At 45.4% G+C, this 25,600-nt stretch overlaps 1 protein-coding gene across 1 annotated transcript; it reads left to right on the top strand.

Moving 5' to 3' along the window:
• Window positions 1-4,186: 4,186 nt before the first annotated feature.
• On the top strand, window positions 4,187-24,293 carry BAZ2A (bromodomain adjacent to zinc finger domain, 2A). Its single transcript, XM_006859449.1, has 28 exons — window positions 4,187-4,319; window positions 5,907-6,500; window positions 7,360-7,545; window positions 8,178-8,399; window positions 9,377-9,808; window positions 10,063-10,123; window positions 11,112-11,220; window positions 11,384-11,485; window positions 11,654-11,864; window positions 14,489-14,589; window positions 15,232-15,297; window positions 15,768-16,001; window positions 16,157-16,411; window positions 16,793-17,007; window positions 17,328-17,402; window positions 17,619-17,799; window positions 19,380-19,439; window positions 19,601-19,745; window positions 20,420-21,084; window positions 21,247-21,469; window positions 21,583-21,738; window positions 21,851-22,002; window positions 22,168-22,457; window positions 22,570-22,702; window positions 22,818-22,964; window positions 23,475-23,680; window positions 23,795-23,938; window positions 24,128-24,293. The coding sequence occupies exons 1-28, from the start codon at window positions 4,295-4,297 to the stop codon at window positions 24,291-24,293; spliced, it is 5,556 nt and encodes a 1,851-aa protein (XP_006859511.1). The 5' UTR covers window positions 4,187-4,294.
• The last annotated feature ends 1,307 nt before the right edge of the window (window positions 24,294-25,600 follow it).

The raw sequence follows: 25,600 nt of genomic DNA, 5'->3' as shown, positions 1-25,600 counted from the left end.
ACTTTGTATACGGTTTCAGGGAGTCCTGCTGTGGCGCTGTGGGTTAATGCGCCAGACTGCAAACCATTTGAACTGCAAGGTTAGCGGTTTAAGCTCACCAGCTACTCCTCGATACTCTGTACAGGGTCGCTATGGGTCAGAGTTGACTCATTGGCACTTAATAACAACATAGGGTTCCACAAGAGCACCTGGTGGGATTAACTGCCACCTTGTGGTTCAAACTGACCTTGCGATTCAGTTCTTAGCCTCTGTGTCACACTAGGACTCCCCCATACTGGTGGTGGTGGTGATGGTAATGGTGATGATGGTGGTTGGGTGCCACCAAGTGGGTTCCCACTCATAGTGCCCTTGTATAATGTTTCTGAGGCTATCAGTCTTTATGGAAGCAGGAAGTCGTTTTTTTCTCCTATTGAGTGACTGGTAGATTCAAATTGCTGACCTTTGTTAACAGCCCAGCTCATATTCCACTATGCTACTGTATCTAGACTCCTGGTGTGGCACTATAGGATAAGCCCTGGACTACTAACCCCAAGACTGATGGTTCAAACCCATCAGCAGCTCCTCAGGAAGTCTGTAGAGAGGGTCTTTATGAGTCAGAACCAATTTGATAGCATGTAACAACAACAAAACATTATATCTAGGCTTTTTTTGGATTTGATTATATTTTATAAAATTAAGCAGCCTTTTATATTGGACTGCAGAACACAAGTTTGGTGATTCAGCAGTTCAAACCCACCAGCTGCTCCTCAGAAACTCTAGACAGGATTGCTATGAGTAGGAGCCAACTCAGCAGCACTCAACAACAACTGTCCAGTAATAATGGTTAACAAGACAAGACAATGCTGTGTTCTTTATATAGATTATCTCATTTCATCCTAATAAGCCCATGAAGTAAGTATTAAAATTTTTACAAATCATGAAACTGAGTTTTATCAAGGTTCAGCAATTTGTTCAAGGTCACACAGCTAGTAAGTAGTACAGATGGCATTCTAACCTGGAGCTCACTACATTGTGCTGACCTCACTGCATGGCATGCCATCGAGTCGGATCCAACTCATAGCAACCCTATATATAGGGTTTCCGAGTAACGGCTGGTGAGTTTGAAATCTCCAACCAGGACTCCTGGTGTGTATTTTATGTGTTTAGGAAGCATCTTATCAATGAAGTGATGTGGTCCTGATGACCCTTTAGTAGCAGCTGGTGGGGAAACAGATCAACAGACCTCAAGCACCGGGTAATTTCCCATTCCTTTTACTTACCTGGTTTCTGTGTGCCTGGAAACCCTATAGAGCGTCACTATGGGTTGGAAGCGACTCAACTTGATGGCACTTAACAACATCTTATTAGTATGTAGTGTGTGAAACAGGACATGCTGTTCTTCCCTAGAGCAGCAGAGAGGAGAAGGCCACTCCTTTCCTCATGGATTCAAATAGAGAATGGAAAAATGAACTGTGGCCTATCGAGTAGGAGTATGTAGTTGATTGCACAGAATTGGGAAGCTGGTGTGAAAGTGAGTGACTGAGCTTGGGAGGTGTGGCTTCATGTAAAAACAGGTCTCAGGGAGGGGGGTGTGTGGGGCAATCAGATGAAACTGGCTTTCCAGGACTTCTGAAATGAACTACTGAATGTCCTCTTTGATCTGTGACGTAAGCTTTAGAGGGACCCTAACGGAGATATAACCAGCCTTCCTGCTTCAGATCTTTCATTTTAGAAAGATTATTCATTTTAGGAGTTTTGTGAGACTCTTTACAGCTGAGGAGTAGCTCTAAAAACTATAGGGAAATTCTGGAAGGACCTCTGAATTTTGTCTGTAGAGATTGCTTTCTCCATTGATGTGTAGGTAGTTTAGAGTGAAATGAGAAATCCTATGTGAGAGATAATCTATCTGAAAAACTTTTTTACCTAAAGCTACAAAATAAAACTGCCCTCCTTTTTTTTAATATCACCTAGGTGTGCTTTTATTGTCTCTTTTGGGAGACTGATAAAGAAACTTTTAAATCTGATTCTGTTGCTGCCCCCTCCCCCTTTAAAATCCTAGTAACCCAAGGAGTTGCTTTTCCTGTATCAAGACAGATCATGCCTCTTACATATCAAGTTATATATTAGCTTATCACAAATATCTGATATATTGGACTTTACCAATAATTCTGGCTTCTTATCTTCCCTCTTCTCTATGTACTATCAGAGTTTAAATTTATTCTCATTAAAGACTTCATTTATCATTCTTAGTAGTATGACAGCTTATGTTAGGAGAGGGTGAAAGCCTTTTAACCATGTCATCCCTCAGAGAGCTGCAGCACCTTACAAACATAACTTTTGTATAGTATTGTTTTCTCCAATAATCTGGACCAATAAAGATCCATATAAATGGAGAAAAGATTGAAGTTGTCAAAGATTTCATTTTGCTCAGGTACACCATCAACACTCATGGAAGTAGCAGTCAAGGAATCAAGCAACGTGTATTGCATTAGGCAAATCTGATGTACAAGACATCTTTAAAGTGTTGAAGAGCAAAGATGTCAGTCTGAGGACTAAGGTGTCCCTGACTCAAGCCCTGGTATTTTCAATAACCTCATATGCATGTGATAGTTGGACAATGAATAAGGAAGACCGGAAAAGAATTGATGCATTTGAGTTATGGTGTTGGAAGAGAATATTAAAAGTACCATGGATAACCAAAAGAACAAATCTGTGTTGGAAGAAATACAGCTAAAATGCTCCTTTAAAGCCAGGATGGCCAGACTTTGTCTCTCACACTTGTGACATATTGTCAGGAGGAAGCAGTTCCTGGAGAAGGATATCGTGTTTGGTAAAGTGGAGATTCGGAGAAAAAGAGGAAGACCCCTAACGAGATGAATTGGCACAGTGGCAGCAGCAATGGGCTCAAATGTAGCGACGATAGTGTGGTTGGTGCAGGACCAGGCAGTGTTATGTTCTGTTGTGCATAGGGTCACTATGAGTTGGTACCAACTCGATGGTACCTAACAATAACAAAATTTTCTCCACGAGAATTTACATCTTAACCATAAAACCGATCATCAGAAAGTACTGTAGTAGACAAAACAATAGTTTTTGGGATATCCTCTTATTTAATTGTTTTCCACTTGAGATTTTTCTGAGCTTTGTTCTTAGAGAACATGAATAAGGAGTAGAAGTGTTACTGGATGATTTGGGTTTTTCCATTTTGGTCACTTTTTCTGAAATGCATTCTTTTCAAACTCCTTCACTAATGTTGTAATTGTACTCTCTTCAAATGTCTAGGGATAAGAATTAGTTATCAGCTCGTGATATATATATAATAACAAAAGAAAGCAAGGTGTATACAAGGGAGCTTCAAAAAGTGCTGGAAAAATTTCATTATCTTTTAATTCCATTTTTCCATTAACTTTTTGATGCCCCCTCATATTACATATACTTTTCCTCTCTCTCAATGGCTTCTCGTCAAAAAGATGTGTTGAGAATCTTCAGTGGTCCCCAGGAGTGGGACTTAAGCCTTACTTTAAAAAGAGAGACAGAGAGGATGTGTAATGTTAATTGTTACAGTACAGTGCTAATGTCTGACATATAGGGGTAACTTGGGGTGGTGTGGGAAAGGTTTAAGTAGCGATAGAGGGATGGGTCCTCCCTCCACACTTGCATCTTGGTTTTTTTCACTAACTTTAACTCCACAAGGGCCAGGCTGGCTTTAAGAGACTTATTTCTATAGGACTGGATTTCTGGTGTGGCACTGTGGGTTAATGGACTGGACTGCAAAGTCGGTTTGAACCACAAGGTTGGCAGTTCAAGCTCACCAATTGTTCCTTGGAAACCCTGTACAGGGTAGCTATGGGTTGGAACTGACTCCACGGATTTTTAACAACAACATTGCTTAGGGTGTGGTGCTACAGGATAATGCACTGGATTGCAAGGTCGGTTTGAACTGCAAGGTCAGTGATTCAAACCCACCCCTCAGAAACCCTATGCAGGGTTGCTATGAATCGGAACCCACTTTGACAGTACTTAACAACAACAATATTGCTTAGGGACATTTCCTCCTCTTTCCTCAAATCTCTTCCCTTTCCATACTTAGATAATGAAGGATAAGTAGGTGGAGGAATGGGGGAATTTCTTCCAGAAGATTCAGATGACTTGACCATGTTTAACCGCCAGTATTCCCCCCTCCCCTCTCTCCTCTTCTACAGAAATGGAGGCAAATGACCATTTTAACTTTACTGGCCTTCCCTCTGCACCTGCTGCCTCAGGACTGAAACCCTCTCCTACTTCAGGGGAGGGCCTCTACACTAACGGGTCTCCCATGAACTTCCCCCAGCAAGGGAAAAGTGAGTGTGAGGGCCATGGCTTGGGGAGGGGACTGGGCATGTTTTCCTTTAGAGCAGTTTGATAAGGAGGAGTTTTGGCTCCCCTATGGATTTACAACAACTCTCTTTCCTGAGAAGGGTAGGGGGTGGGGGGAAGTGAACCCATGAAACTCCCATCTGCTGGAAAGAAATCAAGCTTCTAAGAACAAATTCGAGATGTGTCTGGAAGCAACGCTTTTAGTCTTGACTTAAGGTTTAGTGGTTAGAAAAATCACTTTTTAATCTTGGCCTGCTCTTCCATCAGCCTTGCTCCTTGGCTACTGCCAAAGTGCTGACAAAGATACTGCTGCTGATAACCAGATTAGATCCATGAAAGAGAAACATAAAGGCCCTGCCCTCCAAGAATCTATTGTTATTGGAGTTTGGAGCTCCTCAGTGGGCTAGGACTGGGGGTGGGGGTTGGTTTGGGTGAAAGTTGGCATGTTTGCCTTTTAGTTTGTTTGTGGAACAGAAGAAGGCAGATGCTGGAAGTGCCTGTGCCACCTCTTGTCCTTGAGGATAGAAAGTGGGGTCAGGGAGGGGGAGGGTTTTAGTGCTTACCTAGTTCCTCAGAGAGAAACATTTATAATTCCACATGGAAGTATTGCTGCCAGGATCAGGTTTTTTCCTAGATTTGGCTTGTCAGTTGCTCTGTACCATGGCTCTGCCAAGTACCTTTCTAATGTTGCTTAGTGTTCAGGCACTTTATGCTTGGAAGTAGATAGGGGAAGCCCACATACATTCCTTCTTCTTTGCAGCAGAAAAATACTGCCACAGGCATACCACTTCCCCCCTCCTGTCTTCTACAGGGGAACTGTAGAGAGGTAGAAGCAGCTTTATTTCATTGGTGTTCTGCTCCTCCCTCACCCCACCCCAGCTTCCTTAGTATCCTAGTTCCTTTTATTTGATTGTCTTCCAACCTAGAGGTTGCTATTGGTGTTGAAAGCTGAAGTTTGAAGCACTGGTCATGCACAAGATATCCCTGCTACCCCCCTGCAAATTCCCCTCTATTGCTTATGGGGAGGGGCCCAGCCCAGCCTCCTGAGCTGGGATCTGGTCGCTGTGGTGACTACAAATTTCTATTCTTAGCCCAACACAAAGTGCTGGATCTGCATGTGCCAGGGAGGTGGAGGCTGTCCCTTCTGGTGCCACTGCTGGGCCAAACAGACACTAGGGAAAAGGAGGACCTGGAGAATTCATTCTCTGCTGCCCCTGAAAGAGTTCCTCTAGGGACTGAGGGTGGGGAAGAATGCACATTACTGTAGGGAGTCTGCAAATAGCTTTATTTAAAAAAACCTCTGAGCCTAAGCAGCAATCACCTCTTTGCTGGGGGCTCCCATGGTAGTCCCCAACCCCCTATTCTGTAGCCTCAGCAGCAGTTGCTAAGCTTACATCCAGGAGCATTTAGGTTTGGTGTTCCCTGGAGACTGAAAAGCCAAATATAGCAGATGGGGAATCCTCCTCCCCTTCACCTTCCCTTTCTCTAGTCAGTGCTGTTACTTTGGGGGTTCTATTGGTAGCGTTACTTGCATACATATCTGTAACTGACTCTTTTCCCTCCTCTGCCAGGTTTGAATGGGGATGTGAATGTTAATGGCTTATCTACTGTATCTCACACTACTACTTCAGGGATTTTGAACTCTGCTCCCCATTCCTCCAGCACCTCACACCTCCATCACCCCAACGTGGCCTATGACTGTCTCTGGAACTATTCACAATATCCATCTGCCAATCCTGGCAGCAACCTCAAGGACCCACCCCTTCTCTCCCAGTTCTCTGGGGGACAATACCCACTCAACGGCATCCTTGGGGGCAGCCGACAACCTTCATCCCCAAGTCACAACACTAATCTTCGGGCTGGGAGCCAAGAGTTCTGGGCCAACGGTACCCAGAGTCCCATGGGGCTTAATTTCGACTCACAGGAACTGTATGATTCCTTTCCTGACCAGAATTTTGAGGTGATGCCCAATGGACCCCCCAGTTTTTTCACCTCCCCACAGTCTTCACCTATGTTGGGATCCAGCATCCAGACCTTTGCACCCTCCCAGGAGGTAGGCAGTGGTATCCATTCGGATGAGACAGGAGAAAAGGAGCTGACTTCAGTGGTGGCAGAGAATGGCACTGGCTTGGTAGGCAGCCTGGAGCTGGAAGAAGAGCAACCAGGTATAACTTGGGGTTTGTGAGTTGGGTGGGGAAAGGGAAAATGGGGCTATGGGGACAGTGGCTTTTTGAGGTGAGGAAAACTTGTCTTTCCAGCTCTCTGCAGTGGAGGCTGATTTGCATGTTGGTGATTAGCAGAGCCAAGTGGCTGGTGTTTTTGTGGCAGCAGCACCAGCTCGCGAGTGGGAGTGCAAATTATTTCAAGCTCATGCAGAGCTGCTGGCCTGGAGAGGGCAGGTGGGCGAGCCCGAAACAGCCCCAACAGATACCCTGCATTAAAGAGGGCTTTTTCCAAAATATAGGTGGGGGCTGGGGCACTAGCAGTGGGCACTGAGGTGATTTTGAATGATTGTGGCAGGGTCAGACTGGCTGCTGAACTAGGCAGTGAAGGAGGAAAGGAAGCAGGCAAAACATACACCATTGCTTATCTACTCACAGATTCCCTTCTCTGTTGTTGTTGAGCATTGATACATGTGACAGTCCTGCTCATCTTTTCCCTCAAAATACATAAAAGCTTAGTTTGAAATTGATTCCAAGTACAAGGCTAATCACCTTGTAAAATCATAGGGTGTTTCCTCTATTTATCGTCTGTTCCCACTGGATGGGGGAGTTATCTGAGAACATGTTAGAGCTCTTGTCTCAGACCCCACTCTCCTTTCCCCTCTCTTTGCCTGCTGTAGGATTTTACCAGCATATCTCTGCTCATTTAGAGTATCTTGGTATGATCAGTATAGAACTTATACCTTGGCAGCAATAACTGTTGAATGACCATGCCTCTAGCAAAGACTGGCTACCTACTATAGCTAAATGAACCACTTGAAGGCACTGATTTTGACTTTTGCCCTCTTCTGGGATTTCCCAGAACTGAAGATATGTGGCTATAATGGGTCCATCCCTTCTGTGGAAACTTTGCACCAAGAAGTCTCAGTCCTGGTCCCTGACCCTTCAGTGAGCTGTTTAGATGTTCCTTCACACCTTCCTGATCAACTGGAAGACACTCCAATCCTCAGTGAAGATTCTCTGGAACCCTTCAACTCTCTAGCACCAGGTAGGCTTAGAGAAGACTGGATTCCTCTGACTTATCCATGCAGAGGGTACCAGGAAGAGTTAGTAAACCAGGGAAAGTACTAGGGAATTTGGGACATTGAGACCTCTTGTGGCAGATCCCAGTGACATGCCACTGGCCTATGTGAGCCAATTGCACTCTGAGCTGAATTGGTTCCTTTCCCAGGTTCTCTCCCAATGTTCCTCTTGGCCAAGAGCCCTGGCCTGTAATTATTCATTGGAGAAGGACTTATTACCACATAGTTGGGCTATTTGGGTTCTTACTAACTAGAAAAAAAACATTTACCAGTGAACAGTTACCTTTTACCCCACTGAATTGTGTTTTATATGAGGTCTGTTTTATAGTACTAGAATTTTGCATTGGTCTGTGAGTTTGTAGAGGGTGAGTTCCTTTTCCTATACTTCCATCTCAAGCTTTAATAATCCCTATAGTATGTGGTTTTACTTTCAGGGAGAGGACTATAAGATTTCCATAATTTAATAGTAGAAAGAACCATCACACTATAGGAATTTGAATTAGATATTTTCAGACCAATATTCCTTAAGGGATTTTGCATTCTGTTTTTTCTTTAATACCGTGCTTTTGATTTTTTTTTTTCCTGCCACCATGTACAGAGCCAGTGAGTGGAGGACTCTATGGTATAGATGATGATACCGAGCTGATGGGAGGAGAGGACAAGCTGCCTCTGGGGGACAGTCCTGTGATCTCGGCCCTTGATTGCCCTTCACTCAATAACGCCACTGCCTTCAGTCTCCTGGCAGATGATAGTCAAACTTCGGCCTCTATCTTTGCCAGCCCAACCTCTCCACCTGTCTTAGGAGAGTCTGTCCTGCAAGGTAAGTAAGGATACATGGGACAAAGAAAGCACTTGACCTAAGAAAAAACTTAGTTAGGCCCTCCAGGTAGGAAATCTTTTAAGAGCACCTTGCGGGAGCAGAGGGGGATGTGAGATAGTATGTGGTGGGACTGAAAAAAGGTGCAACTCACTAACTGTACAGGCAGTCCCTAGGATACAGATGAGATCTGTTCCTAAGTGTATCTTTTAAGAGTGTGTAGGTAAGTCAGAACAGGTGCACATGGTTCTTATTTAGCCTTACTTTAGCGCAAGAAAGAAGTCCTGTCAGCATAGGGGGTTAAGCATTTGACTGCAAACCAAAAGGTTGGCAGTTTGAACCCACCAACTGCTCCGTGGGAGAAAGAAAGATAAGGCTGTCTGTGTCTATAAAGATTTACGATCGTGGAAGCCCTGTGGAGCAGTTCTGCTCTGTCCTTTAGGGTCACTGTGAGTTGGATTCGACTTAAAAGGCTATGGGTTTTGGGGTTATTTGGTTTGGGTAAGAAAAAGCTTGAAGGCTTTTCAGTGATTGAAAAGCTGCACAAGCAGCAAGTGAAGGTGGTTGTGATAAATTTGTTGAGAGTAGGGGTTGCTTTAACATGAGTGCATTTCAGAGTGAGTGCAAATCTACATAACATTAAAGGGCAAGTGGAAGTTGTCCATAGTCATATGTTCATAATTCTGTGTACTCTGTCATATGCCCAAAAGACTTATGAGACTTAGAGTTTGCAGGAGAAAGGAGACCAGAGACCTTTCTGGTTCCAGGTAAAAAGACATTTCTTCATATAGTGACAGCAACAGCTTTATCCTTTCACCGTCTTGAATGCTTGGAGAGGAAAGCAGGCATTATTTTTCTTTTTCCAACCTTAGAGAAAAGCCCTTGAAGTAACCCTTTTTAGTTTAGTCCATGTTGGACTGAGTAGATTCTCTTGTTTTGAATGATAAGATTTTTCCTGTACCCATCCTGTGCCTTTCCAGATAACAGCTTTGATCTGAATAATGGTAGTGATACAGAACAGGAAGATATGGAGACTCAAGCTCCTGACTTCCCCTCAGTCCCTGACCAGCCACCTACTATTCACCTCCACCCAGCAACCTCACCAGCAATATCACCAACAGAGTCCCCGGAAATTTCCCCAGAAGTTTCCCCAGCAGACTCTCCGGCAGCCTCTACTGAAATCTCCCCAGTAGTCTTCTCGGCAGTCTCTCCAGCATCCTCAGCCCTCCCAGCAGTTTTCTCAGAAGTCTCCATGCCTGCCTCCCCAATGAACTCCCCAAAAGCCTCCCCTGCAACTTCCCCAGAAGCTGCCTTGCCAACAGCCTCCCCAACAAGTAAGGATGTCAGTAGCTTCCCTGAAAACACTGCTGATCTGGAAGATAACATTGGAGAAGGAATCACTGCTGGAAGTGGTGAGTGTTCAGATTGTGTTCTACTGTGCCATGTTGCATTTAGCCCTTTCCTGGTTGTTGTTAAGTGCTGTCGAGCCAGTTCCTACTAGTGACCCTGTGTAGGGTTTCCAAGGAGTGGCTGGTGTATTTGAACCGCCTACCTTGAGGTTAGCTTGAGGTTAGCAGTTCAGTGCTTATCCTTCCCTATTGGCCTGTTATTTCAGTGTTTTGATTGAACTCAACTTGGATATCTATCCTCTTGTTTTCCTCCCAAGGTGATGGTCTAAGGAGACGTATTGCTACCCCAGAAGAAGTTCGTCTTCCCCTTCAGCATGGGTAAATGCTCGAGTTTGCTACATGCATTGATCTTGATAAGTTTAATGCATGACTCTAGGAAGAAGGGTACTCTTCTCCTTGTCCAAAATGAGGAAGAAATAGTCTAGACGAATAGATAAAAGGACAGTGTCCTAATGACAGTATTTCTTGGTAAGAGGTTCCTTGGCTTTCCTTTTCCTTTCTCATGATCTGGCTCCCTCCCTTCATTATTTCTGTCTTCATCGTGCAATGACTCACTTTTGCTCAAGGGGCTCTAGTAATTAGTACCTTTTCCAAATCCAGCTGGTGACCCTAGGACTGGCATGTACAAACTAAGTGGCTTATTTTATCTGTGGGAAGGAGGGATAGCAGTAAATGAGGATTCGCATAGTACCAGTGAGCTGGATTTTTGTTGTTAATGCTGCTGTTGTTGCAGTCTTTGGAGGGGTATGGCTGAAACAGTACATGACCACCAGAATGAATAGCCAGCTGGCACCAAGGGCTTTGTAGGACTAACTACTTTGCAGAGTATTCCCCACTGCCACCCTTCAATGTGACTTTGGTCACCAAGTCTGAGTACTGCTTCAAGTTTTGAGGGAAAGATAAGGCTTAGTCTTATAATAATTGTTCAGAACACAGCGTTCCTAGCTAAACCCTGGCCTACAGAGTCATTTCTTGGAATCAGTAGCAAATTTACTCTTCTGCTTGCCTCCCTACCTTCTTGTCTCTTTGCCTTTATTCCCTTAAGGCTTCATGTTCTTTATGGGACTAATAATTTCTCTGAATGGCAGCAGGGAGGGGTTTCTGGGCTTGTTCATTTTAGTGTATTGCTTTCTTCCAGCCTGTGTTCTAGCCAAGCTCATGTTTTATGCTGCTTTTTCCACTACATGCAGTTCTAGTGAGAAGTGGGGAGGGGAGGGTCATCTTGTTTAATGGGTTTGGCTCCTGGGTGGCATGGGAATGGGTGGAGGTGTGACCTGGCGGCAGGGCCCGTTTGCTTCTCTGGCAGGTGGCGGAGAGAGGTGCGCATCAAGAAAGGCAGCCACCGATGGCAGGGGGAAACCTGGTATTATGGCCCGTGTGGAAAGAGGATGAAACAGTTCCCGGAAGTGATCAAGGTAACGTAGCTTTACTGGGCTTTTTAAGGGAAACACAGATGCCTTTCTTAGGCCCAATGTCAGCAGGCTGGTATTGTTCACTCTAGGCTCTGTTCTGCTTGTGCCATTGCTGGCCAAAGGCATGATGGGACCACTTCATTTATGCCTCTTTTCCTCCTCTTAGTACCTGAGCCGCAACGTCGGACACAGTGTCCGCCGTGAACACTTCAGCTTCAGTCCCCGCATGCCTGTTGGAGATTTCTTTGAAGAGAGAGACACGCCAGAGGTACAAACCCAGGGGATAATTATGCATTTGTCCCAGTGACAGAATCAGTGGACAAGCTGCAGTTTCCTTTTGTGGGGTTTGGAGGTTTGAGGGCTTTGAATGTTTCTGAGGACTTAGTAGTATGCACAGATTCCTTCCCATTGTAACACTGATTCCTCATTACCTTAGGGTGTGCAGTGGGTACAGCTCTCAGCAGAAGAAATCCCATCCAGGATTCAGGCAATTACTGGCAAGCGGGGCCGACCCCGAAACACTGAGAAGGCCAAGACCAAGGATGTCCCCAAGGTGAAACGGGGCCGAGGTCGGCCACCCAAGGTCAAAATCACTGAGCTATTGGATAAGCCAGACAACCGACTTCTAAAGAAACTAGAAGCCCAAGGTACAGTGATGTATCTTTGACTTTCTACTCCCTCAGTATATGAGCTACTGATGAATTGCTAATATTTGGGTTTCCCAAGAGTGTGACTGACATTATCTAGACAGAGCGAGTCTTCCTAGATTGCAGCATTGGGTTCTCAAACTTTTCATGTTCTTTTCGATGTTTCTTTCTTGAATTTCTCTTACTGTTGGAGCTATTGGTCCCAGATTTGGTTATGTAGCCCAGAGAAGGCTTTCATATTCTTTTTCCTCATTTTATAGCTACTTGAGAGTTCTGGTGTGATGCTGTAGGATAAGCACTGGATAGTTAACCACAAGGTTGATTTTTCAAACCCACCAGTCACTCCTATACAGGTTCACTATGAATCAGAACTGACTTGATGGCACTTAACAATAGCAACATTGCTATTTGCTTAGCATTGCTATTCCTCAGCTGTATAACTCTTACTATCGCCATCATGGAGTCCTGATGTAGCACTGTAGGATAAGCACTGGACTGATAATCGCAAGGTTGGCAGTTCAAACCCACTAGCCGCTCCTCCCAAACCCTATACAGGGTTGCTGTGAGTTGGAACTGACTTGTTCATAGCAACATCAACATCATAAGGTTTAGAGTTCATATCCGAAGTCAAAAGATATTTGACCCTGTTTTAGTGGGATAGATGGATTTTTTGTTGCTGTTAAATGCTGTTGAATCAGTCCAACTCATAGCAACACTGTGTAGGGTTTCCTAGGAGCAGCTGGTGGGTTACAACTACCAACCTTGTGGTTTACAGTCCAGTGCTGATCCACAGCCCCACACCAGAAGACTGGATAGATAGATTTCAGTGATGTCACTAGGACTGGTGTCACTCATTGTGGTAGTTCATGGTGTCACCCACACACCATAGACTTCCTGCTGCACCAGACCAAATTAAATCCTTAGTAATGTTTATTGTCTGTTTTAATTCTAGAATAAGAAGTGATAAATATACTTGTAAATTGCTGTAAATGTATTATTTCCTACATTACATGAATACTAACAAAAAGTTGTTAAGTAAAATCTGTACTGAATTACATTATTTGTTACATTATTAGAAATTGAGACGTCTTGTTTTTTCCTTTAATTACTACTTCTTTCTCAAAAGTTATTGATATAAAGTTCACAAATATTGGCGCTGTGGGATAAGCACTTGATCTCAAGGTCAGTGGTTCAAACTCACTGGCTATTCCTTGGAAACCCTATACAGAATCACTGTGATGGCATTTAACAACAAGTAGCACATGCAAATTAAATCATGTGATTCTAAGCATTGTGATTGGGTAACAGTGATAGCTCTGACTGTACAACACACTGAAAGGTTCAAAAAATAAATTAGCATAGAGTTTTATCTTTGTGTGTACACTGATACATATAAGCTGGGCTTACAGAAAATGTTTTTTTTTCCTGTTATAACTAACTATAGGGATATTTCTATTTTAAATCATTTCTGCTGAGATACGGCATAAAAATTTTATAAATAGTCATTTTGATGTCATCCCTATGACAGTGTCTCTTAATGTAGTTCACAACCCCCAAGTGATGCCACTGTTCCATTTCGGTGTCCCAGCTCTGCTAGATACTGATTGTATGGCCTGAAACAAGGCACAAGAGGTGTCATACATATACAATTTTGTTAATATTTCTATACCAGAAACAAAAGAATAGCCATAGGTACTATTATCTGAAAAACATCAATTCTAAATATTCTAATGTTTGGAAAACTATACTTACATATTTAGTCTTTCAGAAAGACATAGACTCAGATCTTATAGTGGCATGAGACTTGGGAACTGAGCATGAATAAAAACTACGTCAGTGTGGCCCAACCCTGCTAACATACCCATTATCTAGGCATTTGCTTTCTGGCACACTTTTTTTTTCCTTCTGGAGAAAAACCTAACACAGCACTTGCCAATTCGACCGTTTTTACATGTACAGCTCAGTGACACCAATTAAATTGGGCATGTTGGCAGGCGCACTCTTACTTAAATAGTGCTTCCAATTCTGGAGACTGTCATCTTCCCCTGGCAGTTTGGCTTTCTGTCTTTTTAAAAATCAGCCTCAGGATTGCTGCCCTTGTCAGCTTGGGAGAAAGAGAGGCTATGTTGTTCTTAAATGCCAGTTCTGACTTACAGTGACCCTGTATATGGTTTCCATGATTGTAAATCTTTGTGAGAGCAGAAAACCTCATTTCTTTTAGATCTTCTGGTGGGCTCAAACCACTGACCCTGTGGTTTGCATTCCAGGGCTTATCCTACACTTACTGTGTTCCCAGAGAGGCCCTAAGAGAACCATTATGGCCTCTTTTCCGTCAGCAGGACTCCTTGAGAATTCTGATTGCTTCCAGGGACCAGTGCTTCTGACCAGAAAAAGTTGAAGTTCTTAGTGCCACCCTGCAGCAAGCACCTCTCCTACATTCCACCCTCCGCCCGTCACACACACATAACACGTTTTTCTATGTATACTCTTTTAAAAAAATAACTAGATTCTTCAGGGTTCAGGGGAGTTGTTTGAGGGAACGGTTTTATGTATGGCAAGCATGTACCACCCTGAATGCCAGGGATTAGACTTCTGTGTCACTGTTTTTCTTTCTGGCCTTACAGAAACCCCGAATGAGGAGGATAAAGCAAAGATGAGTAAAATTAAGAAGAAGGTGAAGAGAAAGGTACAGCGGGGAGAGTGTCAAGCGACTATCCAAGGGCAGGTGAGTGGCATCAGAGAGGATTCACAGTGGCTAACTTTCCCTAGAATCTGCTGTATCTTTTCTTTCATTTTCCACATCGGCCACTCTTTATGTAGCAGCACATAGTACATTGAAGCCTCTTGGGCTTGAGTTAGAGCAGGGGTGGGGAACATCTGTCTTGTGTACTGTATAAGGCCCAAGAAATCTTTTAGTCTGGCCCTGCCAAGGCAACCACAGTTCCAGCCATCACATTGTTGTTGTTAAGTGCTGTCAAATCAGTTCCGAACCATAGTGACCCTGTATAGGGTTTCCAAGGAGTGGCTGGTGAGCTTGAACCAACGACCTTGCAGTTCAAACGGCTTTGCAGCCATCACATTAGGAGTGAATTAATTAAATGGTTAGACCAGATATAACAGACTAATTTTTAAGTTGATCCTTTTGTGTGGCCATGAGTGATGTTACAAATTTTGGCAGAAAAAAGTTCCCCACCCCTGATTTAGAGAATTGGGCTTCTTTGAGAATAATGTGAACATCTCCTGGGTGAGAGAATTGATCTGTTGCCAACTCCATATCCCATCTATCACCTCTCCTCTCTAGCACTCTTGTCCAAGCAAAGATACTTTCAAAGGTAGGGGGAGAAGTAACTTCTTTTATGGTTTACAGGCCAGAAACAAGCGGAAACAAGAGACCAAGAACATAAAGCAGAAGGAAGCTAAGAAGAAACCCAAGGTAGGTGCATATACACATTCACCACATATAACCTTGAAGTTACCAAACTGCATTTGTGAGACACTTGCATATTGATTCTTTTTTTTTTTAAGTAATTTATTTAATTTTTTTATTGTTGAAAATGTACACAGCAAGACCTACACCAGTGTCTGCATGTTCAGTTAAGTGATACTGGTTACATTCTTCAAGTTGTATAACCATTCTCAAATTAGTCCTCTCTCATTAATATAAACTTACTGTCCCTTAAGCTTTCTAGCTGACCTTTCCAAATTGTTACTATCAATTTGATCTCATATATATAGTTCTTTAAAACAGCACAATATTCAAGGCAGACAAGGAGTATTTTTGGTTCAGGTCTTAAAGATGACCTCCTTTTGTGGGTTCTTAGGTTGGGAGGTCCTGAGACCAGGGAAAGGAAGGGACAGATATCGTTAAGGGTCTCTTGCTTCTTCTCTTCCATGGGTGAGTAGGCTGAGAAGGAGAAGGTAAAAACAAAGCAGGAAAAACTGAAGGAAAAAATCAAGAAGGAAAAGAAGGAGAAGGTAAAAATGAAGGAAAAGGAGGAGATGGCCAAAGCCAAACCAGTCTGTAAAGTGGACAAGGTTCTGGCCACACAGAGGCGATTGGAGGAACGGCAGAGGCAGCAGATGATCTTGGAGGAGATGAAGAAGCCCACAGAAGATATGTGTCTGGCTGACCACCAGGTAGGGAAGGGGGAGTAAGTAACAGGTGTGGGTCATGGCGATGGGGCAGGGGCAGTTGTAAAGACATTTCCATTAAAAGAAGAACTTCATTGATAATCCAGACTGATAACTTCTAATATATTTGACAGGTTCCCCTACTGCTTTTATCCCTACAGCCTTTACCTGACTTCTCACGCATTCCTGGTCTGGTACTGCCCTGTGGGGCCTTCTCAGACTGCTTGACCATTGTGGAGTTCCTGCACAGTTTCGGCAAGGTGCTGGGCTTTGATCCTGCTAAAGACGTGCCTAGCCTGGGGGTCCTGCAGGAGGGACTCTTGTGTCAAGGTGACAGCTTGGGCGAGGTGCAGGACCTGCTGGTACGACTCCTGAAGGCTGCACTCTATGATCCTGGCTTGCCCTCCTACTGTCAGGTGAGGCCCTTTCCTAGAGAGCTGAGATGGTCCTGGGAGCCAATATGCTGTCTTCAATTGTGTTTTATCTTAAAGAATATTTGAAAGTCTCTAAAGTGTTTGGTGCAAGTGAAAGGAGACGCAGCTTCTTCCCATTTGTTTTTCTTATATTGTCTCTTCTCTTCCTCTTTATTTCTGACTCTTTCAGCTTATTTTGTTCATTTCTCATTATTTTAATTTTTTACTCCTTTCATGCCTCTTATTTCTTCTTCTAGCAACTTTGATTCTTATCATACCTTAACTCCCTAGCTTTCTCTTGGCTGTATTTTGCCCTTCCAGGTTCATCAGACTTGAGTTGTTCCTCTTTCCCCCCTCATTGCCATTATGCTTTTCTTCATACAGTCCTTAAAGATCTTGGGGGAGAAGGTGTCGGAGATCCCACTGACGAGAGACAATGTGTCTGAGATCCTGCGTTGCTTCCTCATGGCCTATGGAGTGGAGCCTGGTTTCTGTGACAGCCTGCGTACCCAGCCTTTTCAGGCCCAGCCACCCCAACAGAAGGCAGCTGTCCTGGCCTTCCTTGTGCATGAGCTCAACGGCTCCACCCTCATCATAAAGTGAGGGGTTAGGGGGTGGGGATGTATGTATGCATGTGTCATACCTGTCTCAAAGCCAGCCCAAATGTGATGGGTGAGGAATCTCGCCATCCAGAAGCCCTGGGATGGTGTATGTTTAGTGCCATGCTCTGCAGATGCTAGAGTACTGAATCTCTATGCCATCCCTGGGAGAGCTGAAGACATTTCTTTACTGCTCATCCAGTTTAGGTTCTGGACTCCCTATTCAGCTGTAGCACCATTATCCCTCAGCCTTCCTTCCTTTGTTTTGTGCAGCCCCTTTGTACTTCAAAATCTCATTCCCCTTCTCTATTCCACTGCAGTGAAATTGACAAGACCCTGGAGAGCATGTCTAGCTACAGGAAAAATAAGTGGATTGTTGAAGGCCGGCTCCGAAGGTAAGGATGGGACAGAAGGTACAGCTCAGAAATAAGAGAAAGGGGGAAAGGGTGAAGAATAGCTAGGATTTTTGCCTGGAACTGAATGCCCTTAGCGCCTTCGCTGGTGTTAGGACCGTGCCAGGACTCAGGATGCTTTAGATGTCAGGTGTTCTTTTGTGGCAGTCTCAGGTTTCTCACCATGGTGTCCTTTAATCTCTCCCCATCTGTGTCAAGATTGAAAACTGCTCTGGCCAAGCGCACTGGGCGGCCTGAAGTAGAGCTGCAAGGGCCAGAGGAAGGTCTGGGCCGGAGGCGCAGCTCCCGGATTGTGGAGGAGACTAGTGGCATGGAAGAGGAGGAAGAGGAAGAGACTGTAGCAGCTGGCCGTGGTCGTAGGGGTCGAAGAGATGGAGAGGTATTGGCCTAGTTCCAAGAAACTTGAAAGTTAGGAAATGAATTGTTTCCCTTTCTTGATTCTGCTAACTTTTTTTTTTAATGTTTTATTGTGAATTAAATGATAGTTTACATGAGAGAACTTTAGTTTTACATTCATTCTATCGTATATCATTTCATTGCCATGGTTCCAATCCCCTCCATGCATCATCAACCAACCAAAGGGTATACCCTGCAAGCCTGCCCCCTACCCCCACCCCCTACCCCCAGTGTTCAGCACACTGTCCCTCTCCCTTTCTGGATCCAAAGTCCCTAGTCATTTCATCACTCCACGTCATCATCTCTGCCTCTATCTCGGGCCTCGCTGCTTCTCTGGGTAGGGTCCCACTCTTGGCTCTTCTCCGTTGATGGTCCTAGAGACCTCCACTCCTAGACTGGAGAGTTAATAACTCCCTTCCTTACTATAAAACGTCTACCTTTACATTTCCAACCCTCACAATCAGTCTTGATAACAATTACTCACTATTGTATCACAAGTGACCCATCTGCGTTTCATTTCATCAGCTCCGCCTAGACAGATTGGATAGTACTCACTGGAGATTGTGCCTTCCTCCATGCCCCCTGGCTCTAGGTTCCCTCTTGAAAGCTTATAAGCCAGTTAGTTCTTGCCTTTGTAGTCCCCCCCCCCCCTCCATTTTGGGTATCCAGTGTCCAAGTTGCTCATCTCTGTCTACTCTGTGTGTGGAGGGGGTGGGAAGATTTTTGCTGTAAGGATTTGTTCCCTCTTTTGAGTTACTGCATCCATAGGTGTACGTCAAGTTCATCAAATTGTATCAGATTACTCTTTTTTTCCTCTTCTTTCTTCTCCTGGTTGTGCTTTGATCATCCAGTCATCGAAGCCAGGTCAAGTGGGTACCATCTGCAAGTATGGGTATTCTTGTGCATATGCCCTCTCTTCTTATCAGCTGGTAGCTTCACTCTCCACTCTAGTCCTCTGTGGCCACGCGACTGGCTCTGGGCCCAAGAGTCCTCGGGTCTCCTCATACTGCTGGCCAACCAGGTCTCCACCCGGGTCCACAGAAGCCCACCGAACATTGTAGGGCTTAGCTTGTCGCTTCATTGCTGCTTTTACCTCTCTTCCCCCTATCAGTGATGAATGTGGTCACCAATCAGAGCTTGTATTTCCGTTGAGTCTTAGTCTTGGAAGGGGGTTTGCACTGAGGGAACCCGACCACTTCCCTTGATGTTTCCTGGGCAAGCAACTTGTTTGTTCTTATAATAGTAACAGTCTATCTGCCTCTATTGTTTTGCATTTCTCCATGTAGGTCTTTCTTTCAAGAAGTATCTTCTGTTCTTCTAGCTGCTCCAGTCTGGTCTGCTCGTCCTTTCAGGTGGAAATTTCCCATCTCTGGAGATCTGGATGTGGTTCAGGCTTCTACCTATAGTCTTAATGTATTACAAAGGCTACACAGGAAGCCTCCTTCACTGGGCACATTGTAGCCCCATTTTAAGTATTCTAATCAGTTATAGGAAGAAGACGGACTTACAGGCTTTCTAGAGTCTGCTAACTTATCTCTTGTTGTCCATGTGTTTCCTCTCCAGGATGATGTCCCAGCATCCACCATACCAGAGTTAGAGCGCCAGATAGAAAAACTAAGCAAGGTAATGTGCTTTGTTACTCTTAGAAGCTGGAGACCTGGGTTGCTCAAGAAGTTGGGCCCAGGTGGTATTTGCAGTGAAGAAAGCTGAGAGCTATTGCCTTTCTCCTATATACTCTAGAAATAATGTCTTTTATTTCTCTTCCTTTTCCATTGCCCATCCAGCGTCAGCTCTTCTTTCGCAAAAAACTGCTTTACTCATCCCAAATGCTTCGGGCTGTTTCCTTGGGTCAAGACCGCTATAGACGCCGCTATTGGGTGCTGCCATATTTGACTGGTATCTTTGTGGAAGGAACAGAGGGGAGTTTAGGTAGGTATATCTGTGGGAAGTTGAATTATAAGTCTTGGTTAATAAAAATTAAGCAAGAATCTCCATACCAGCCTTAGGATGCTCTCATTTTATGAGATTCAGGATTGCATAGTGATTAGAGTACTAGCTCTGGTGTAAAGGTTATTTACCTGTTCTGCCATTTAGCTACTGAATGTTTTTGTTATTATAGCAGTATATATACTTCATAGGGTAGTTGAGAGTATTTAAATTCTAAAAGTACGTGTTTTTAGAATAATGCTTAACATATAGTAGGTTTTTGGAACTCTGGTAGCATAGTGGTTATGAGTCAGGCTGCCAACCGCAAGGTCAACAGTTCGAAACTACCAGCGGTTCTGCAGGAGAAAGATGTGGTGTTCTGCTCCCGTAAAGATTTACAGCCTCGGGAACCCTGTACAAGATCACTATGAGTCGGAACCGACTCCATGGTACTTAACAACAACATAGTGGGTTTTCAGTAAATGTTAGCTTATGATTATGATAACTACTTGGGGGCAAGAGTGTTTCTTCCCAAGATTCTGTGTTCATTGGCATGTAAGCTGTTCCTAGTGGAATCTCAAAAGGGGAGAACAAAGTACTTATCCTGTGTTTATACATTTCTTTCTTTCCTCTTAGATATCAGGGTATGTCTTCATCTCTTTACTTTCTCATTATAGTTCCTGAGGATGTGATAAAGCAGGAAACTGACTCCTTAAAGGTGGCAGCGCATCCAGCACCTAAGTTAACACTCTTTGTAAAGAAGGAATTGGCCGACTCCAGGACCTCTGCTGCTTCTCCTGCTCGTGCTCGAGGCCGACCTCGAAAAACTAAGCCTGGGTTTATACGACCTAAACACCTTAAGTCCCCTGACAAGAGTCAGGATTCAGAACAGCCTGAGGCCCAGCCCCAGCCCCAGCCCCAGCCCCAACCCCAACCTCAACCCCAACCTCAACCCCAACCCCAATCCCAGCAGCCCCAGCCTCAGCTCCAGTCTCATAATGGGTTCCTGGAGCCAGAAGACTCCCCTTTGTCTCTGGGACAGAGCCAGCATGACCTCAGCCAGTCGGCCTTCTTGTCATGGCTGAGCCAGACTCAAAGCCAAGGCTCCCTGTTGAGCAGCTCAGTCCTCACACCTGATAGCAGCCCAGGAAAACTGGACCCAGCTCCATCCCAGCCCCTGGAGGAGCTAGAGTCTGATGAAACAGAATCGAACCCTGATCCTCGAGCTCCTTGGCTTAACTTCTCAGCCCAGATACCCTGCAATGCTGCCCCTACACCACCCCCTGCAATTTCTGAGGACCGGTCTACTCCCTCCCCTCAGCTTCCTGCCTCTTCCAAGTTAGTAAGTAGCTAGAATGAGTTGTATGCACTTGAGCTTCATCTTGCTCCAGACTCCATTGCTTGGCTTAGGGCTTATGCCTGAAGTTGGGGGAAGGATTGGAGCCACTAGGGTTCTATGAACATAAAAACAACCTCATCCCCTTGTGTCCAATCTCATTTACAGGTGACTAGACCCAGTGCTGCCAATTCCTGCTTTCCACTGCAACTCTGCTCTACCCCCTTAACTGCGGTAACCCCTAAAAGGCGAGTAGGAGACCCTGGAGAAATGCCACAGAGTCCCACAGGGACGGGGCAGCCAAAACGGAGAGGAAGACCACCCAGTAAGTTCTTCAAACAAATGGAGCAGCATTACTTAACCCAGCTGACAGCCCAGCCTGTGCCCTCTGGTGAGTGATCTTGGGGTGGGCTGGGATACGAGTATAGGTGGGAGTGGCATCACATGTGGGCAGTGTGACTCACAGCTGGTTTCAACCCCAACACACATACTCTCTGCTCACAGAGATGCACTCTGGTTGGTGGTGGATCCAAGATCCAGAGACATTGGATGCCACACTCAAGGCTCTGCACCCCCGAGGCATCCGGGAAAAAGCACTTCACAAACACCTTAGCAAGCACAGGGACTTCTTGCAGGAAGTCTGCCTACGGCCCTCTACTGGTAAAATAATATTCCTGGACCCAGCCTGAGCTCAGGAGCCCAAAGTAAATGTTGAGTTGCTGCTATGGCTACTAGTCTAATGAGCCTTTTCCTCTGCCTTCTATTTTCCCAGACCCCATCTTTGAGGCCAGTCAGCTACCTGCTTTTCAAGAAGGGCTTATGAGGTGGTCTCCCAAAGAGAAGACATATGAGACAGACCTGGCCGTGCTTCAGTGGGTTGAGGAGCTGGAACAGCGAGTCATCCTTTCTGATCTGCAGATTAGGGTATGCTGAGAAGGCCTGGGACTAGAGGGTCTGTCTATGGCAGCCATTTATCCATGTACCTTGTTAGACAAAACCCTGGGTCCCACTTTAAATGAGTCCTACTTATTTCACTTCCTAATTTACCTTTTATCCAGTGAGGGATTTGATTTCCCTTCCCATTTGCAGGGCTGGACATGTCCTAGCCCAGACTCTACCCGTGAAGACTTGGCCTACTGTGAGCATCTAACTGACTCCCAGGAGGACATCACCTGGCGAGGTCGGGGCAGGGAAGGATTGGCACCCCAGCGTAAAACTACCAACCCTCTGGACCTGGCTGTGATGCGGCTGGCTGCACTGGAGCAGAATATTGAGCGACGGTACCTGCGGGAGCCCCTCTGGCCCACCCATGAGGTTGTGCTGGAGAAGGCCCTGCTCAGTACACTTAATGGTGCCCCCCAGTGCACCACCACAGAGATGTAAGTAACACCCCACCACCACCACCACAGTGTTGGCCTTAGGGAGGACTGAGTTCCTTCTTTAATGGATTCTGCTCTTCGTTCAAAGATGGTCACTGTTTTTACCCTCCAGATCGTATGAGATCACACCTCGCATTCGGGCCTGGCGCCAGACTCTTGAGAGGTGCCGGAGTGCAGCTCAGGTGTGCTTGTGCCTGGGTCAGCTGGAGAGGTCCATTGCCTGGGAGAAGTCTGTCAACAAAGTGGTGAGAGGCTGAGAGAGCCTTGGGAAGGCTGAGGGGTCAGTCAGCTAGGGTGGGTGGAGTCATTGGCAGGCAGAGGCTTGAGAACTCACTCTGTCTCCTCACAACCTTGGTACAGACCTGTCTAGTCTGCCGGAAGGGTGACAACGATGAATTTCTTCTGCTTTGTGATGGGTGTGACCGAGGCTGCCACATTTACTGCCATCGGCCCAAGATGGAGGCTGTCCCAGAAGGGGATTGGTTCTGTGCTGTCTGTTTGGCCCAAGTAAGGTTTCTGCCCTCTCATTTTCTCTCCCCAGCAGAAATTGAAGGCCTTTCTTAATTCATTCCATTTACCACTAATCCTACAAATATTGCTCCTGTTCATGACCTCAGTCTCTCATTGGACAGAGCTCCAGGTGTTAGGAGGCCTGGTCCTTATCTTGACAAGTTACTTAAGTGCTACTGTTTTAATTACTTCCTTCATAAAATGGGAGTAATTGTATCTTCAACTTTATTTAAAGTACCTTATTGGGTTATGTGAATAAGTATGAAAGCCTTGGAAGCCTTGGTGCTGTAGGATAAGTACTGGATCTCAGGGTGGTTTTAAACCACAAGGTCAGTGTTTCAAACTCACCAGCCGCTCCTTGGAAACGTTATACCAGGTTGCTGAGACAGAAATGACTTGATGGCACTTAACAACAAACACACCTAGACAGACAGGGATGTGAATAAACTGTAGAGCAGCAGAACACCACTCCAACTGTTGGTAATCTCACCTTTTTCGTATTCTCAGCAGGCAGAAGGAGAATTCACTCAGCAGCCTAGTTTCCCAAAGCGAGGCCAGAAACGGAAAAGTGGTTATATGCTGAACTTTCCTGACGGTGATGGCCGCCGCCGCCGGGTATTGTCAAGAGGCCAAGAAAGCTTAGAAGGGCTGTCCCCATCCAAGCGGCGGCGACTCTCTATGCGCACCCATCACAGTGATCTCACGTTTTGCGAGTGAGTTGAGTGAATTGTGGGGACAGCTCTCTCTGTATTTGCCAGAAGAAAGGGCTCCGGGGATCAGTGTGTTTGCTCTCTGAAGTCCAACCATCTCTGTTCTTTTAATGATAGAATTATCCTTATGGAGATGGAGTCCCATGATGCAGCGTGGCCTTTTCTGGAGCCTGTGAACCCAAGGCTGGTGAGCGGGTACCGGCGCATCATCAAAAACCCAATGGATTTTTCTACCATGCGGGAACGACTACTCCGGGGAGGGTAAGTAACCAGGCTAATTCCCTTGACTTTTCTCTGTAGCTCCTCCTGGTATAGCGCTGTAGGATCAGCACTGGACTGCAAACCACAAACAAGGTTGGCAGTTCAAACCCACCAGCTGCTCCTTCTGAGCCGGAACTGACTCAGTGGCACTAGACAACAACTCACAGCTCAGCTTATACTTCTCCCCAGGTATACCAGCTCGGAGGAGTTTGCCGCTGATGCCCTTCTGGTCTTTGACAACTGCCAGACCTTCAACGAAGATGACTCAGAAGTGGGCAAGGCTGGGCACATCATGCGCCGCTTCTTTGAGAGCCGATGGGAGGAGTTTTATCAGGGAAAACAGGCCAATCTGTGAGGCAAAGGGGAGTCACCCTGCAGCATCCCTCCTCCCTCGAAAACAAGAAAAAGAAAACCTGCCATTCTCACCTGCTGATGTTGCCTTGGGTCCAGACTCAAAAGTCAGATATGCCATGATTTTTACTTGACCCTTGGCAGTGCCCCACATCCTCTTCTCCCCACACCCTTTTTCTCTCTTGCTTCTCAGATAAGAGGAGCAGAGATGAGGTCCTTCTGGACTGAAAGCCAAAAAAAAAAAAAAGAAAGAAAGAAAAAATAATTTTTCCTTTCTGTTTTATTTCCTAATTAAAAAATTGGGAGGGAGAAAGATGTCCCTGTTTCCTCCTCCCAGCTTCCTTTCTCCTTCCCTGTTTGTGCCCCAGCATTCTGGGGCTATTTAACAATAGCAATAGTTCTAGTGAATGTGTGAAACCGAGAAACACTCTGTACTGTGTGCGGACCCGCAGTGACGGCCAGTAAAGTGGACTTAACTCCCAAGTGTGTCGAGCCGGACACCGGGCCCTGGACATGCTGCTTCCATGTCAGTCCCTCTCCTGCTTTTTTGCTCTCTCTCTCTCCTTCCCACCTCATTTTTTCAGATCTTGCTTCATCCAGTAATGTAAAACTATCGTACGGGTTCCTCCCTCCTTTTCTCTTCATCCAGATTTTTTTTCCACTTCAGAGGGAAAAAAAAAAAAGTCCGTGTCTTTCTCTTTTCCATCTTCGCGCCAATAGCTCTCTCCCCTATAATGCTCCTCACGGGCTGAGTTTCCAGCCTTTTCTGAAACTCAGTAGCTGGGAAGAGGGTAGGGAGGCATCCTAAGCCTTCCAGCCTCCTCCCCCACCTCTTATCCAAACCTCCCTCTTGGGAACTCCTCAGGGACAACTACTGCTGAGTTTGGGCACACCCCCAAGATGGAGGCCAGGTAGCAATGACTGGTCTGAGAGAGAGAGAGGTGTGTGTGTGTGTGTGTGTGTGTGTATGTATGTATGTCATATATGTTTGATGTGTGTGAAAGACAATGTTGATTGTCCCCCTGTATTGTTTGGTGAGATCCATTCAGTTTCCCTAAGTGTATGTTTTTATTCCCTCTTTTCCCATTGTTTCAAACCATTTTTTGTCTTTGGGAAACCACAAGGAACAGTTTCTCTGGGGACAAGTCTGTGTCTCTCTCTTCCTTCCTTGTCATTTCTGTTCCAGCCTCTTCAAACTGTGCAATCTTTCAGCAGGAACTTCCTCTCTCCTCTCAGTAGTGTAGAGTCTTAAGCTTTGGCAGGGGAGGGGTAGAACTGGATCTTTTCCTAATCCCATGAGCTGCTGTGGGT

This window comes from Chrysochloris asiatica, unplaced genomic scaffold (genome assembly GCF_000296735.1).
Source record: "Chrysochloris asiatica unplaced genomic scaffold, ChrAsi1.0 scaffold00033, whole genome shotgun sequence".
In the NCBI taxonomy this organism is placed as follows: Eukaryota; Metazoa; Chordata; class Mammalia; order Afrosoricida; family Chrysochloridae; genus Chrysochloris; species Chrysochloris asiatica.
Note: the sequence above shows the minus strand (reverse complement) of the source record. Positions and strands in the feature narration are given on the sequence as shown.

Bases quoted from the DNA above. Each gene is read 5' to 3' on its own strand.
- BAZ2A (XM_006859449.1), top strand. From the start codon at position 4,295: ATGAACTTCCCCCAGCAAGGGAAAA. The intron at 11,486-11,653 runs GTACAAACCCAG...TCATTACCTTAG, and splicing joins AAGAGAGAGACACGCCAGAG to GGTGTGCAGTGGGTACAGCT. The intron at 17,800-19,379 runs GTATTGGCCTAG...TTTCCTCTCCAG, and splicing joins GGGGTCGAAGAGATGGAGAG to GATGATGTCCCAGCATCCAC.